This window comes from Kogia breviceps, chromosome 2 (genome assembly GCF_026419965.1).
Source record: "Kogia breviceps isolate mKogBre1 chromosome 2, mKogBre1 haplotype 1, whole genome shotgun sequence".
NCBI classification, from domain to species: Eukaryota; Metazoa; Chordata; class Mammalia; order Artiodactyla; family Physeteridae; genus Kogia; species Kogia breviceps.
The window spans coordinates 9,934,959-9,949,910 of NC_081311.1; the positions used below are offsets into that span (position 1 = coordinate 9,934,959).

The following is a 14,952-nucleotide window of genomic DNA, read 5'->3' on the forward strand; positions in this document are numbered from 1 at the left end:
ATTCAAATAGCACTCTCAATACATAAATTAATCAGGTCCAGGATGGAAGGAGAAGGCAGTTAGTTCCCAATGACCTCTGGAAAGAATGCCTAACTCTCTTGGACTTGCCCCAGTCAGTCAACTTGTGGGAGTGCCTTCTACCCAGTGTAGGGTTGCCATATAAAATATAGGACATTCACCACAATCTGAATTTCAGATAAACAATGAATACTTTTTTAATAGAAGTATGTTCCATGCAATATTTGTTCATGCAATATTAGGGAATACTTATAGAAAAAAAGTATTCGTTGTTTATCTGAAATCCCAATTTAACTGAGTGTCCTGTATTTCTATTAAATAGCTAAATTTGGCACCGCTAACCCAGTGGTGTTCTGAAGTGGTGTCTTGTCTTATTTGGAGGAGGCTAACAAATGTCTTGATTCCTGTTTTGAAGCACACAGAGGATTTTTACGCAGAAGTGAATGGGTTCTTTCCTTGTTCCCAGAGCATGGGACTAAACGATGCCCCAGTTGGATAAAACCAAGAATCTGCTGTTGGTCATAATGAGCCAACCCTGGAATGAATTTCTATGTGATATTGAGAAGCCCCTTAGAAGAAAGGGAGCGATAATTTGCCCCAGACAGCTTGAGCTGCTTCTGGAATCAAGGCTATTCGCGGCGAAACTTGAACATGGTGACATCCAATACTCACCACCTATAAATAAGGACACAAGAGGCTCAGAAAGCCCAAGTAACTTGCCCATGGTAACACAGCAAAGAGAAGTAGCAGGAAACAAAGCCAGGGTTAGGACAGAGCTACAGAGAAGGAGGTCTGAATGCCTCTTCATTCAGACTGGAAATAATAACAGCAGCTAACATGTATTGATCTTTTGCCATGAACCAAGCACTTTACCTGAAGCCTGCCATTCAATCTGCACAAAAACTCTTTTAAGCAGGTATTAGTGTCACTTCATTTTACAGAGGAGGATGTGGAAAGAAGGTGCAGATGTGAGGCCCACGGCAGGCAGAGCTAGACTTCAGGGCCCACGCTCCCAGCCTCTCCAGGACAGCAAGGGTGGGTGCAACCTGCAGGCCCACAGGCCAACTGAAAGAGGGGCCAGTCCAAAGCTTGACACAGCTGTCATAATCTGAGTGGGATGGCCAAGCTCTCTGGAAGGATCAGAAGAATCGGCCCCATTGGCCTCCATTTCCATCCACCAGCCGAGGCTGCCGCCCCACCCTAGACCTGATGTGGCCCCCCACCGCCTGCTCAGGGAATCCTGGCAGCATAAGGGACAAAGCATCTGCTCCAAAGCCAGGCTCCCTACCTCATGACTGTATGACTTCGGCAAACTCTCCATGTTTCCGCTGCTTGATTTGTAAAACAGGGGTCAGAGTGGTACCTACTTCACAGGATCCTTATAATCAATAGGGGGTTGTTACCCATAAGGCCATGATCACATTTGCTTGGACCAGGGCAAGTGCCTAATAAATGTCAGCCACCAAGCGCCCGCTCTGTGATGAGAGAGCAGGGTCATGGCTCTAGCAAATGCATGAGCCGCCAAGGCTCTGAGTGATGAAAGAGCAGGGCTGTGGTTGCCACCTCCGGGTAGAGTGGGTGGCAGAGAGCAGAGGCTAGAGGGAGACGCTGCCCCAGAATCCTAAGGGACTGGGGATCCAGGGCAGCTGCAGTAATGCTAGGAAAAAAACAAACCCGAAAGGGGGGCGGGGTGTGCATGGTTTTCAAAAGACAGCCCAGATCTGGGCACGGACGGGCTTTGATGGGAGGGGAGCTGGAAATCCCCACCCGGGAGGGTGGCAGTCCGGGTGGGCCCCGGGGCCGGAAGCCCAAACAGGGGGCGGGAGGTCGGAGCTGGTGTAAGGATGAGGGTGCAGACGTGGTTCTCAGGCTTGATCCACGTGGAGAGATGTGGCCACAAACTGGAAATGTGGGGGAGAGGCCACGCTGTGGACAGAGGAAGCCGGAGGTAAGGACACGCCAGGCCAGGCCCGGTGGAGGCCGCGCCGCCCGCTCCCCTTGCAGCATCCCGAACCCCCCCAGACATCGGGGCAAGACATTCCGTCCCAGCAGGATTCCTGCTGCAGACACGCCTCGATGTTAATCGCTCATTACCTGCCCGAACGACTTCCGGGAGAGGCCGGGCGCAGGCGGGATCGCCCCTGCTCCCGGCCGGGCTGCGCCCCTCGTTCACCCGGCCCGGCGGTGCCGGGGCGCCACCGGCCCACCCAGCCACCCTCTGCGCGCACGGGACGAGCGCGGCCACACGGGGGCGCTGGCGCCCGCCGCCTGCCTCAGCGCAGAGTCCGGAGAACAAAGGGAGCCCCGGGGACCTCGGCCTCCGTCACCTGGAGCCACCTGCTCCCGGGGCCGCGGGCCGAGCGCCACGCCGGCATCCGGCTGCCGCGAAGGAGTTAACTTTGGTTCAGCGCCACTCTCCGAAATCTGTTAAAGGAATCGCTCCCCCCTTGATGGTCTTTCTCCCCAGCCTGGGGACAAAATACAAGAGCTCTGGGACTCTAAAAGTGTTACTGGGCTTGTGGTTTGACGATTTTTGCTCTGTATTCTCCGTCTCCTTCCCCGACTTTACCAGGATCCTGGCCGCATCATTTTTCTCCCCTTCGGTTTATTAAAGTGAACTTCTTTTCTCGTTTGGACGAAGTAGACGCACACCCTCAGGGAAATAGCAAACTAAACCAAACGCAGAAATCAAGAGGAAAGGAGGAGGAAGGCACCGTGGAAATCGCGTCTTGCGAAGAAAGGTAACTTCCACTGCACAGCTAGGTGGGCCTTGCCCTAAAACGGCTTTACTTCTCTAACTTCTAAATATACTTCATGGACTAGGTGCAAAACCCTATGTAAATGTTCCCAGACGCCTTAATTAGGAAGCCCCCAAAGAGGCTAAGGTCAATCACCATCAATCACCAAGTACCTGTTGAGGGCCTGGAGGCACAAAGGCAGCTCATGAACTGCCCACAACCAGCCAGGCAGTGTGCCAGGCCCTGGACCGCGAGATGGGAGAGGCAGGCTGGGCTTTTCTGGGTGTTATGATTTAGTGGTCCCCAATGAACCCTTTTATCCCCCAATTGTTGTCCAAGGTCAAATTCGACCGGGCTTTCTCCCAGGGCATTGCCACCTTGGTTCAGCCGGCCTTTCTGCCTCTGATTCACGGCCCTGGAATCAGAAGGCGACGCTATAGGCACCTCATCACTTTCATTCAGCCAACGGTAATACTGTATTTGTCCATCAAAGAGAACCCTGGCTCTCTCTGGCACTCTTCCCATTCCAAAGAGTAGAATTCCTATCCCTAAACCCTGCTGGTAGGGACTTCCCTGATGGTCCAGTGGTTAAGAATCCACCTTCCTGTGCAGGGGACGCGGGTTCGATTCCTGGTCCGGGAACTAAGGTCCCACATGCCGCAGGGCAACTAAGCCCAAGCGCGGCAACTATTGAGCCCGCCCGCCACAACTAGAGAGGAGCCCGTGCGCCACAGTGAAAGATCCCGCTTCCTGCAACTAAGACCTGATGCAGCCGAAAATAAAATAAATAGAAATTATAAATAAATAAAAATAAACCCTGCCGGTAGCACAAGACGATGGAGCGCGAGTGGGAGTTGCGGGGAGAAAGGCAGGAGCAGATCTTGGGGGCTCCCCTGGCTAAGGAGATCCTCCTGGAGGAGGAGGGGGAAGGCAGAGAGCTTCTCCAGGGAAGTCCATCCGATACAGCATTCTGCCATGATGACAATTTCCTCTAACATCTTCACTGTCCAATGTGGTGGCCCTAGCCACCCACATGTGGCTTTCCAGTACTTGAAATGGGGTTAGTGTTATCAAAGACCTGAACTTGAAGTCTTATTTAACTTTAATTAATTTAACTTAATCACATTGGCTGGTGGCTGCCGTATTGGACAGCACAGCTCCAAGCAGAGACAGTGGGCACGGATGGGGAGGGGGCAGAAGGTGGCAATAGGACACCATGGTTGATCTCTTTCTAATTTGTCCTGCACCAGCTAAAACCACCTGCATGTTTTCTCTCCAGTCCGCTTGGAGGCGTTGTGGTAGAGGTGGTGGTCGAGGGCGGGGTGGGAGTGGGAGGAGAGCACGGAATCTTGCAGCCAAGCAATGACATGCCGTCAATTTCCCTTAAGCAGCAATGGGCCGGGGATTAGAGGACTTTTCCGGCAGATACCGTTACTAGCAGACAGGGGTCAACAGCAGGGTTCCTGGACTACGGTTTCAAAATACTTTAAAGTGGACGTTGACTTTCTGTAACCAGTTCGCTCTTCAGTGGTGGGTAAATGACAACCTCTCTGTTTCTCTGAGGCGAGGAATGCTCTGCGTTGGGAGGGGCTGGAGATCAGAGACAAATTTATCTTTGCAGCTAGAAGGGGGAGACCTCAATTATGCAAAAGTGGGGGATGCCAAGGGTGGTGGGGCGGGCGCATTCAGTGACTTTGCTGGAATCAAGACAGTTGGTCCCTGACAATGTTGGGATGAAAACCCAGGTCTTGGGTGCCCTGGCCTCGCGCGGTTTCTGCTGCACAAGGTTGCCTGTCAAATGCCCTGTGACTTTGGGCTTCATAGATATCGCATCTGGCTGGTGTGGCCAACCAGTGAATCAATCAATCAAATTTCCTTCACGTGTTCAGATTGGCAGCCGGCAGGGTAGGGACTTGCAGCTTTTGGGGGTGGCACTAGGGGGCAGTGTTGAGACCAGAGTAAAATGTCCCCAGTTATGCCCTCTCCCACTGTCTTTTACAGCGATTTTTGCTTTTCTTGAACCAGAACACAGTCAAGGTTCCTGAATTGCCCCTCAATTGCGTTTTGAGTAACAGACCCAGTTACCCAGGTGCAAATAGCAAATGTGGGGTGGATTCGTAAGCCTTCATTTTTCAAACGCAAGCCTCAGCAATTCTTCAGAATCTTCCATTTCCATTTGTTTTTTATAATATCACTGATAAGAATCATTTTACGGACCAAAAATGTTGGCCTTTAATTCTTCCCGTTTTGAAGACTATGCAAATTCCGCTGATGAAACGGTAAGTGTGCAAAAGAGATGTCAGACAATCTCATGCACCTGAACTTGAAGGTTCTTTGAAACATAACAGCAATGATAACCCTTACACAGATTCTTCTTGGAACACTTGAAGAAGGAGAAATGGGCTGGACCCATGGGGAGTGGGGAAATTCCCTGGAAATATTAACATTTTGGGAGGCAGTGAATTCTACTCAAAATATCTCAGTTCTATACTGAGCTGAGTAGCCTGGCATAAACACATGAAAGTGGCTCACTTGCTCTCGTGGCCACTGAAAAGAATCCCAGCCTGATCGGGAGAACAGATTTCTGGGTTTCCCTGCCATCAGCCAGCGTGGTGGCCTAGAGCCCGTCACTTCCCCTTTCTGCACCCTGATTTCCTCCCCTGTAAAATTCGGGAGTCAACAGGATGGTTTAATACACACTTCCTCACCTTTGGGCCCAGTCTCCCTAGGAAGACCTACCCGTGTCATTCAAGCCATTTGGAAATCCCGCAAACCATCAGAGCAGGGCGTAGTGGCAATTTTTATTCAGATGCTCCTCGCGTTTTCAAAGAAGCTCTTTCTTAAGCTGTTCACTGGTGTTAAAAGTGTCTTCTGCCCGGCACCACCCCCTCTATCTTCCTCGCCACTCCCTGGGACCGCTTCTGGGTAGTGGGTACCAGTGAGCGTTGTAATGCTTTCCAGTTGGATGGCTATTTGTATGACTTGGCTGCCTTCCAGCCATTTCATCTTACGGGGGTCTTGGGTAGGCACCTCCAGGCCTTTCAGCTGGGGCAGAGGACGACTGGGGAATCCAGCAGTGTTGGCTCCAGACTCTTTTAAAACCAGGTTCAAAATAATATCCACGTGATTGCTAGCGGGTTCTCGGCTCTTCACTGGATCGCTTTAATTTTTCCAGTAGTCCCAGGAGGTGGGAATGATACTAACAGCTGATAATAATCATAGCAAACACATTGCATTTCCCATGTGCCCAAGAGTTGCTCTAGAACCATGGGGTATCTGGATAAAAAGGTCTAAATGCTTGTCACACCTTAATTCGTTTAATTCTTTGACTGACTCTATTAAATTACAGCAAATCCCCTACATACGAACGAGTTCCGTTCCGAGAGCACGTTCCTTAAGCCCGATTTGTTTGTAAGTCCAACACAGTTAGCCTAGGTACCCAACTAACACGATCGGCTACATAGTACTGTACTGTGATAGGTTCATAATACGTTTGCATTGTTGAAACTTCGCAACTTGAAGGGTCGGATGTAGGGGACTTACGGTACCTCAAGATAGGTCCCATTGTTTTCCTAATTTTATAGCTGACAACATGGAAGACTCAGATAATTTAAGTTTTTCTCCAGGGAAGTCTTGGCTTGGAGATTCAGGCCCTGTTCTAAGTTCAGATTCATTGATGATGACCAGTGCTGGAATTCATGATTTTGCTTCAGCTAAAATGTCATAAGCTCCCTGAAGATGGGTCCAAGCTCTCGGATCCCCTGCCTCCACCAGCCCATCCTAGGATTAACGACTCTTACCATAGTCCTTGGACTATTGTAGGTTTCTCCTTTCGAATGCTTCTTTTATGCTACGGACATTCTTGAGATGTAGTTTGAAGAATGAAATTCATAGTTTTGCAGGGCGCTCAGAAGCACGTTTAAAAGGGCTCATTAGCACTTAAATGTCAGTAGCCTTTTTATTCCTCTAACTTTTCTATCGGGTGAAGGAACAGCCACCCATTAAAAAACAAATTATTAAAAGAGAAATTCTAAATCTTTAAAGGAGAGAGGCCCATGGCAGCTAGGGTTCCCACCCCCTCCCCCTTTCTCTCCGCAGAACCAGTGGGCAAGCAGCGGTTTGTTCCTTGAAGCTTATGGGGCATTGGAGTTCTGGTGTCCTCATTTTCCTTCCTTCCATTGATGTATCACTACTGGAGTGAAAAAAAGAAGGGCGTCTCGAGGGCTTTTGAAAAAAAAAATGGGTGACTACTCAACACATTTTTGTAAAGGGGGGGAAATTGCGGGGAAAAGGGGCCTCAGTGGGGGGCAGAGGGGCTGTGAATGGGGCCTTGTCTGGCGGTTCTGCCAGCTGAAACCTAGTGCTGGCGTTCGTGGTTCAGTTCAAACTGTCACCTTTAGTTCTTTCTGGCTTTTCTGCCCTCGGCCCTGAACCTCAACAGATTGGGGCTTATTTACCTATTCACACTCGGCTGTGGAAGCTCATTTATAGGCTTACTAGCTACACCATTCACGGGAGGCCATTGACAAAAGGGGTTCCAGCCACTTGAAGAGGGAAGAGAAAAAAACTGTAAAGAGATTATTTTCTCATTCAGAAGCCTCGCTGGTGTGAAAGCTTTCCTAGACCCTCTGAGGTCACTTGAAGCCTAAATATGATGACAGGATTGGTTTTTTTTTTTTTTTTTTTTTTTTTTTTTTTTTAAATTCCAAACATGCTTTTGCTTTTCTCAAAACCAAACAGTTTGCTGTTGTGGGCTTGCGGGCTCCACTCACTTAAAAACGGACACTCTTAAGGGAATAAGGGGCTTTTGATGGATTGGTGTCTTTTCATCCCTATAAAGAATAAATGCTGCAAACTGCATCTGGACGTTGAAGTAGGTGTTCTTATTTGTCATTTTCAGCGGAAGGCTTCCCTTTTATTTGACGTACATAGAGCCATTGATGAATGGGGGATAGGGACGGCGGCTTCCTGCACCACTAATTTATGTGAGAATGTGTTAACAGCATTTTCAATGGCTGATGGATTCCTTGCAGGATGGGAAAGGAATCTGTACTGAGACACTTGAGTTCCCCATTGGCAGGGAATATAAAGACGTAAGCGCCAGCCCGAGCAGGCAGACGCTCAGCCACGTCTCTTTCCGTGCCCCCTGGTCTGAGATGTTGGAAAGGTACCGATGTGGTCACAACAACTCAGGTGTGGTGGGTGGCGGAGGGTCACCTGGCTGAGGTGTCCCATGAATTAAAAGGTTCTGGGACTGATTCAGGTTTGAAGACTTGACCAAAACACATAGCCCTCCCCCAATCGTATACATGAACAGATTGTTTTGCTTGAGAGTCAGACTATTACTTTTGCTGTCACATTTCCAAAACAGAATTTCATAGCCATTTGCCTGAAGCATTTCAATGGATCTGTTACTCCTAGCTTTTAGGGAATTTTACATAGAAGTTCTCTGAGATGTATTGTGAAGAAAAATGATTTTCTAATGATGTGGCACCTTGAAAAAATATTTCCGTAAATGTTATGAATTGCGCAGTGTCAATGACCCATGAGCAACTGCATTTCTAAATTCAGGAAAAGTCGATTTCCCAGGTCACTTTGGTACTGTTGCTCCATCCATCTTCAGGACTCAAAAGCACTTCTGGGTTTAACGACCTTTTCTAAGGAAAAATAATTAAGGTTTTTATTTATATTGTCTTGGACTTAAGGCAGCACTGCTTAGGAGCTGGATGAGTGAGGAAGGAGAGAAAGTATATTAAAGAATAAATTATCCGGTAGCTACAGCCTAGTGGAAAAGGTAAATGGAAAATATGAACTTTAACCAGTTACAGCTTGGCATTTGGTTGAAGAATCTTAAGATTCAGAGAGAGGAATTGATTTGCTCAAGGTCATACAGCTATTTACAGCAGAGTTGAGTCTTTAGAATCTTCCGAATTTATTGATCCAAATATATATTACCAAACAACACTTTTTTTTTTCTCCAGTTTTGAACTTTTTCTAAGACATCCAGATTCAAAGCCAGGCTCAGCTGCTGCCAGTAACCAGCTGTTTAACCCTCGACAAATAACTTCTCTCATCCTCAGTTTCCTTACCAGAAACTGGGACTATTACTCTGCAGGGTGGCTGTGTCGATTAAAAAGAAGACTATTCCGTGTGTCCCACCCATAGCAGGGCCTCCATAAATATTTGTTTCTTTTCTCATTGCTCTCGTTTTGAAGGACAGAGCAGTGTAGCGTCCAGCAACCATTCCCAAGTTGCTTCCTCTCCTCTCAAAATTTCAGTTGCATTACATTTCTCCCCGCAATACCACGCAGACGCATTTTAAAGTCTCTTTCGGCCGTAGAACAGGCATTCTGTCATTTGTTTTGACTTGAAATAAGATAACGTAACGCAACCGCCCGGCAAACCGTCGGTCAGGCCAGCTCCCAAAGAAAGGGGTCGGGGGCGGGGGCGCGGGACCCGGCCTGATTCACCGGGGATGCTGCTGCCTCTCTCCGTCCCGCTGCTGGCCGGGCCCCTCGCCTTCCCGGCCGGGGTCTTGGGGCCGCTCGCAGGCGTCGGGAGCCGCGCGGAGCAGGGGCGGTCGGGGCGCGCGGCGCTGATTGGCAGAGCGGGCGCCGCCGTCCAGGAAACGGCTCGGGTTTCAGCGGGGGCGTGACCCGCCGGGAGGGGGCGGCGGCGGCGGCGGCGCGGGCGGCGGCGGCGGCGGCAGTGGAGAGCGCCGCGGAGAGCCGAGCGGGCGGGCGGCGGGTCCGGAGCGGGCGGGCGAGCGAGCGAGCGAGCGAGCGCGGCCGCCACAAAGCTCGGGCGCCGCGGGGTCTGCGCGCGGTGTAGCTGGCCCCGCGCGGCAACTCCTTTCCATGCTGGCTGGGCCCGGCCGCGAGCCCCGGGCGCCCCGAGGCCGCGGCTTTCCTGCGCGCTCCGAGCGTTCGCAAGTTGCGAGCAAAGTTTGCTGGAGGAAACGCCAAGCCTGAGTCCTTTCTTCCTCTCGCTCCCCAAATCCAAGCGCAGCCTGCGGGCGTCATGCCCGCGCGCCTCCGCAGCCTGGGGTGCGCGTGAAGCCTCGGAGCCTTGGCGCCGGCGAGGACCCAAGGACCACTTTTGGGGGGGAGCTCGTCGTTTGCTCCGTCCCGACCCACGCCGGGCGCGGGGACAGAGCCGATCGCCGGGGATCGTTGCCATTCAAGGTAACCGCCGTGGTGGGCCCCTCGGGGAGGCTCGCGGGACGGGAGAGTGGGCGCCGTGAAAGCCCGGGACGCCGGGTGCACGGTCCCCCGGGCGGAGGGCTGGCACTTGGAGGCTGCTCCCAGGCCCCCCTCTTTGGCTGCGTAGGTGATGGGGGAGCTGGGTGCATGCTGACGGCTGCCGTTAGGGAAGTTCTGCCTCTACCACCCCCATCCAGATGCTGACATCTGCCTCTGGCGCTCACACCCGCCCCCCTGTCAAACTCCGGCCGGCGCACTCCCGCCAGCCCGGCGAGATCCTCCGACCCCAGAGCTGGCGGGCGAGCGGCGGGGCTGCTTCGCTTGGTGGCACAGCCGCGCAGGACCGGAGCTCGGAGGGGCATCTTCGGGGTTCCTCGTTCCGGGGCTCGGGGAGCACCCGTGCCGTCCCATCCAGGCCCCGACAGGGGTGCCCTTCCCCGGGAGGGAGCCGCTGGGGTGGGGCCGGCGACACCTCTGTAGGGTAGGAGATGCTCGGGGGTGGCACATTTGGGGAGGGGGCTGCTCCGGTTCCCCGATTGCAGTGCCGGGCGCCCCTGGCCCGCAGCCGCCGTCGGCGCTGGAGGGAGCCCGGCGCGCCTGGGGCTAGGGGGCGAACTGGACCGACTTTTTCTAGTTCGCTGCCTGCTCCGCCGGCAGCAGCTCGGAGATGTCGAAAGCGCAGGCGAGTTCTAACTTGCGCGCTCATTCTTTCGGCGGCCGGACCGCGCCGGGGAATCAGCCGGGGGCCGGGCCAGGAGCTGGCTCCGACCGTCGCGGCCAGAGGGCCAGGCGCAGAGGTCCGGCCCTTGGGCGATGAGTCCCCGCCGCTCCCCTCGCCGTCCGCTCCCGCAAGGGAGACCTTCCTTCCTCTCGCTCAATTCAATAAAACCTACCCTTAAGGGCAAACCTGCTTTCACCCATATTATGTGTTTGGTGTGAAACGCTATCAACATTTAAAACCCCATTGTCCCCTTGGTCCCAAATCCCCGTAAATCTTCCACTAGCCTCGACTCATTTTCATCTGAAAAGCCTGTTTAGTTTGAATAGAAAAGCGATCGGGAGCCCCCCCCCCCCCCCCCCCCCCCGCTCTCTCGGTGGAATGTCAATTAAAATGCAGATTTCTCTGAGCTCTTTAGCGCCGGGAGAAGGGGGAGAAAATCAGATATTCCAAGCAAACAAATGAAAGAAGTGCTACAATGAAGCCGGGTTGGTGGTGTTCAGTTCTCCCGAAGCGGCGGCAAGTCCTCACTGGCTTGCCAGCGTTAACAGGGAAGAGAAGGTGGTCCCAAGTCAGCCTGTATTTTGTAGTTTTTGAGATTTGAGTATGTTGAGGAATCCCCACCCCCACCGCATTTGACCCCTTGAGAGGCCCCTGCCCTGTTAGCTGTGGGGAGAAGGGGAGCTAGGGAGGCTCTGAGCCAGGAGGCGGATCTGCCCCCTGGGGGACCTGGGCGCCCCCCACCCACCAGCCTTGCCTGGCTCTCTTGACTGATGTGAAATATACTGGGAACAAAACACCGAAGTGCTCGTCATGGGCGGGGAGGCAGACAGACAACCTCTTAGGGGTAGAAACTCAGGTAAGGTGGGCGCTGTATGGGCTGTCCTCTTGGAGGGTGGGGGGAGGGTTGGGGAATGTTCTGGTAAACCGAGGAGCCCAGCATCGACCCGGCATAGGGACCACTCCCCAGCCAAGCCCTCTCGCTTGTCACTTTGCCTGTCTTTGGGGGCCGGCTTGTGCCGAGGTGAAAATGGACCAGGGGGACGGGTGGCCATGAAGAGCCATCCATCACCGGGAGGGTGACAACTCCTCCCGCGCCCAGGCGGAGAAGAGAGTTCCCTTTCAAGGGGAAAAATAAACACGCCGGGGCTTTCACTGAGGCTCAGACTCCAGGAGGGATTATGGTATTGAAGGCAGGAAGCCGGGATTGTGGCCGCCAGCGGCATGCTGGGCCCGTGTTCCCAACCCCGAGCCTGCGGGCCTCATTATCCTGCCTAGGAGGTCCCTCCATGCTTTTGTCCAGTCTGGTGAGGAGTTGTGCAGACCTGCCGCCCTAGGCCTCCACCTTCCAGGGATTTGGGAGGGGGGTGGCGGCGGGGCCTGGACCTGGAAATGGCTAAAAGTCAGTTTCTGGTGCAAGCTGATGGGATAAATGAATGGTTTGGCATTTAGCTGAGGTCACTCACTGTCCACCTTTCCCTGCCTAGAGCAAAGGAAGCTCCTCTAGGCCGGGACAGGTGGGCCAGGCGGCTGGGGAAGCAGCCTGGGGCCCAGTCTCCTGCTAGGATTTAAGATTGTTCCTGTGAAGCAGAAAATTCCCATGCATTCTGGAAATGCTTAGTAAATCAGTGAGAATGTTTGTGTGTTTTCCTCCCACGTGTATGTAGAAATAGATACGGAATTATCTTTTGAGGCTCTTAACTTGAAGAGGAAAGAAAAGTTGGCCAAAAAATCCTTCAAGCAGTCTGAAAACAGGGTGGGCACACATGCTCTTCTTGCTTGTGCTGTGAATCACACCGTTTCACATGTGCTTTCTTTGAAGCAGAGCTTTTCTTTATTCCTCCTCTGGAAGTGGTGCAGCATCCTCTTTTCCCTTACCCACTTTAATCCTTAGTGAAGGCTAAAAGTTTTTTCTGATGAAGCTTTGGGGAGGCTCCAGCGGTATTGAAATCGCAGTCATAATTAGACATATCAAGTCATGCAAAAAACGTGGGGTTTAGAAAGTTCTCCTCACCCCTACCCTCGATCCTATAAAATGTGGTTCATTCATATATAGTTCACAGAACCTGTGACTGTGTCGATCAAATTCTCTAAAGTTTGTGCATTTCGGTTCTATACTCAGTAATTGATACCAAACAAATCTAAAGTTATTTGGAATATCTTAAGTGTGGAAAATTTTCGTTGCCTTTGGATCAAATGAGTGAACAGAATAGCAGGATGGACACCCCCCTTGTAATTTCTGCTCTGAAATTTTAGCCAGTAGGTTAGCATACTGAAAGCTATTGGCCCAATCACATACCTTGATGATAATTTACATATCATCAGAAGCAGCAGCATTAGTAAATGCCTGTAATATTCATCAGAATTTGCATTTGCTCCCTTCCTTAACGCACTCTATCTGAAGACATTCGCTAGGCCTGGGTTGTCATTAGTCATAGTGGAACGGGAGTCAGCCTTCGAGTCTCTTTTTGGATCAGCTGCTTTGAATGTATTGCAGTTCCGTTCATTCTTTGTAAGTGGCTGCTTGGCGAAAGATTGAAATACATTTCTGCGTTTGAAAATGAATCTCGACAAGTGTAAACTGGTGGGAATTTTTGGTCGCCTTCCTGGGGCTCTTTTTACTTTGCTGGTCTCCCTTCTTCCTGAGGGCTCCAGTGAGGGTGGAGCAAACCACTTTGCTCCAGCCCCCAGAAGCGGACGCCTCTGAAGCCCAGTTGGCCTGAGAGAAGTTAACGAGAGGCTGGGTATGCCAGCCCGAGCATCATTAACTTGCTTTTGTAGTTGCCCTTGAAACTAAGGTCACGTTGCTTCTGCTTTTTGAGGGCGGTAGAGGTGACAGTGGGTAGAAGAAGAGAGTACACTTTGCCTAACTCAAGTGGCCCCACGTATCTGTGTCCTGTAGCTACTCTTTTTTTTTTTTTTATCTCTGTTTCTTAAAAGTAGGCTTTCTAAACGATCAGCCTAACACCTTTTGTGGACTGGTCTGGTGGAAACCCCTGGGACTCACGTGCGGATGGAAGGCATTTGCAGATAATGAGAAAGAACTGGGTTGAAATGAATTGGCGTTGGGGCAGATTTCACTGACTTGCCGACTCTCTCTCTTCTAGAGGCTACAGCAGCAGCAGAAGTGGCTGCAGGGCCAGCAGAGGCTGTCACAGCACCTTGGTTCCCAAGCCCACCGCCGGCTGAAGGCATTGCTGCAGGCAGTCCATGCTCATAGAGGAAGTGTGCAGATGGGATTAACGTCCACATGGAGATCGGGAAGAGGACGGGGGATTGGCACCGTAACCATGGTCCGCTGGGGGCGCTTCCTCGGCCTGGTTGTGGTCACCATGGCAACCGTGTCCCTGGCCCGGCCCTCCTTCAATTTAGTTGAGGATACCACGGCGGAGCCGGAAGGTAAGTTGTTTAATTCCGCTTTCAAGGTGCCCAGTCTGTTTTGGGATTTGTCCGGGGAAGTGGCACTTAGGTCAAGGCCTGTTTGAGAATCAGCTGCCCCTTGCGTTCTAAATGAGTCTTCCAAGAGCAAGGGAGGGTGGGCTGTCTGCTGCCCGCAAGCCAGAGGTTACGAGAGAAGCTTCCCGCAGTGTCCCACTGCGGGCAGAGTGGTGTGGTTTGGTGATCTCTAGACACGTGCGCTTCTCTGAGCCGGGTGAGGGAGACAGCGGGCGGTTTATCCAGTGCCCAGGAGAGCCGTGGAAGGGGAGCTTGCAGCCGAATGCCGTCTAGGGCTTCCTGCAGGAGCACGCTTACTGGAGAAAGTCTTGCTCACAATGGAAAGAATTGCTGTTTTCTGACAAAAGGAGTCACTGAGGGAAATTGCCAGCGTCTGAAATACTGACATTTTATTTTCATTGTCTAAGGAGAAAAAGCAGCCTCTGAAGTTCAGCACAGAGATGCTTGACACATTACATTCTTTTGAGCCATTGTAATTCATAATACTTAAGCAGTACGTCACAAAGCGGCAGATTCTATTTTAAGTCAATTTGAAGTGTACCTGGGCCTTTCCTGAATCTCTGAGAACTTCCAGATCTAACAGGGTGTGCGTTGGTGTTTCAGCTTTGGAAATTGCATGAAGGCAGCACATTATGCATTTTGGAAAGTACAGAAAGGCATGAGGCCAGTTGTGAGCACCAAACAGGGCTGAATTATCCCGCCGGGCAGATTTGGAACCTCCTCCCCAGGTCCTTCTGAGACGTCGGTAGCCAAGCCTTGACTTGGTGCAGCACTAAAATCTGTCATCAGTAGGGAATATTGGTAGCTGAGCTATTTTTCA

General features: G+C 51.7%; 1 protein-coding gene across 12 annotated transcripts in view; it reads left to right on the forward strand.

The window, feature by feature from the left end:
- Positions 1-2,696: 2,696 nt before the first annotated feature.
- The window catches only part of FGFR2 (fibroblast growth factor receptor 2), a 127,720-nt gene continuing 115,464 nt past the window's right edge, over positions 2,697-14,952 (forward strand). For 10 of the 12 annotated variants that reach the window (XR_010838801.1, XM_067024509.1, XM_059052999.2 and 7 more), the window contains exons 1-2: positions 9,464-9,940; positions 13,784-14,075. Coding sequence is in view for 11 of the 12 variants with exons in the window: in XM_067024509.1 (XP_066880610.1) it covers positions 13,910-14,075 (166 nt within the window). In the remaining variant the exon portion in view is untranslated. Of the gene's footprint in view, positions 2,760-9,463; positions 9,941-10,395; positions 10,440-13,783; positions 14,076-14,952 lie in introns of those variants that run through there. The other 2 variants (XM_067024510.1, XM_067024511.1) reach the window with 2 other exon arrangements.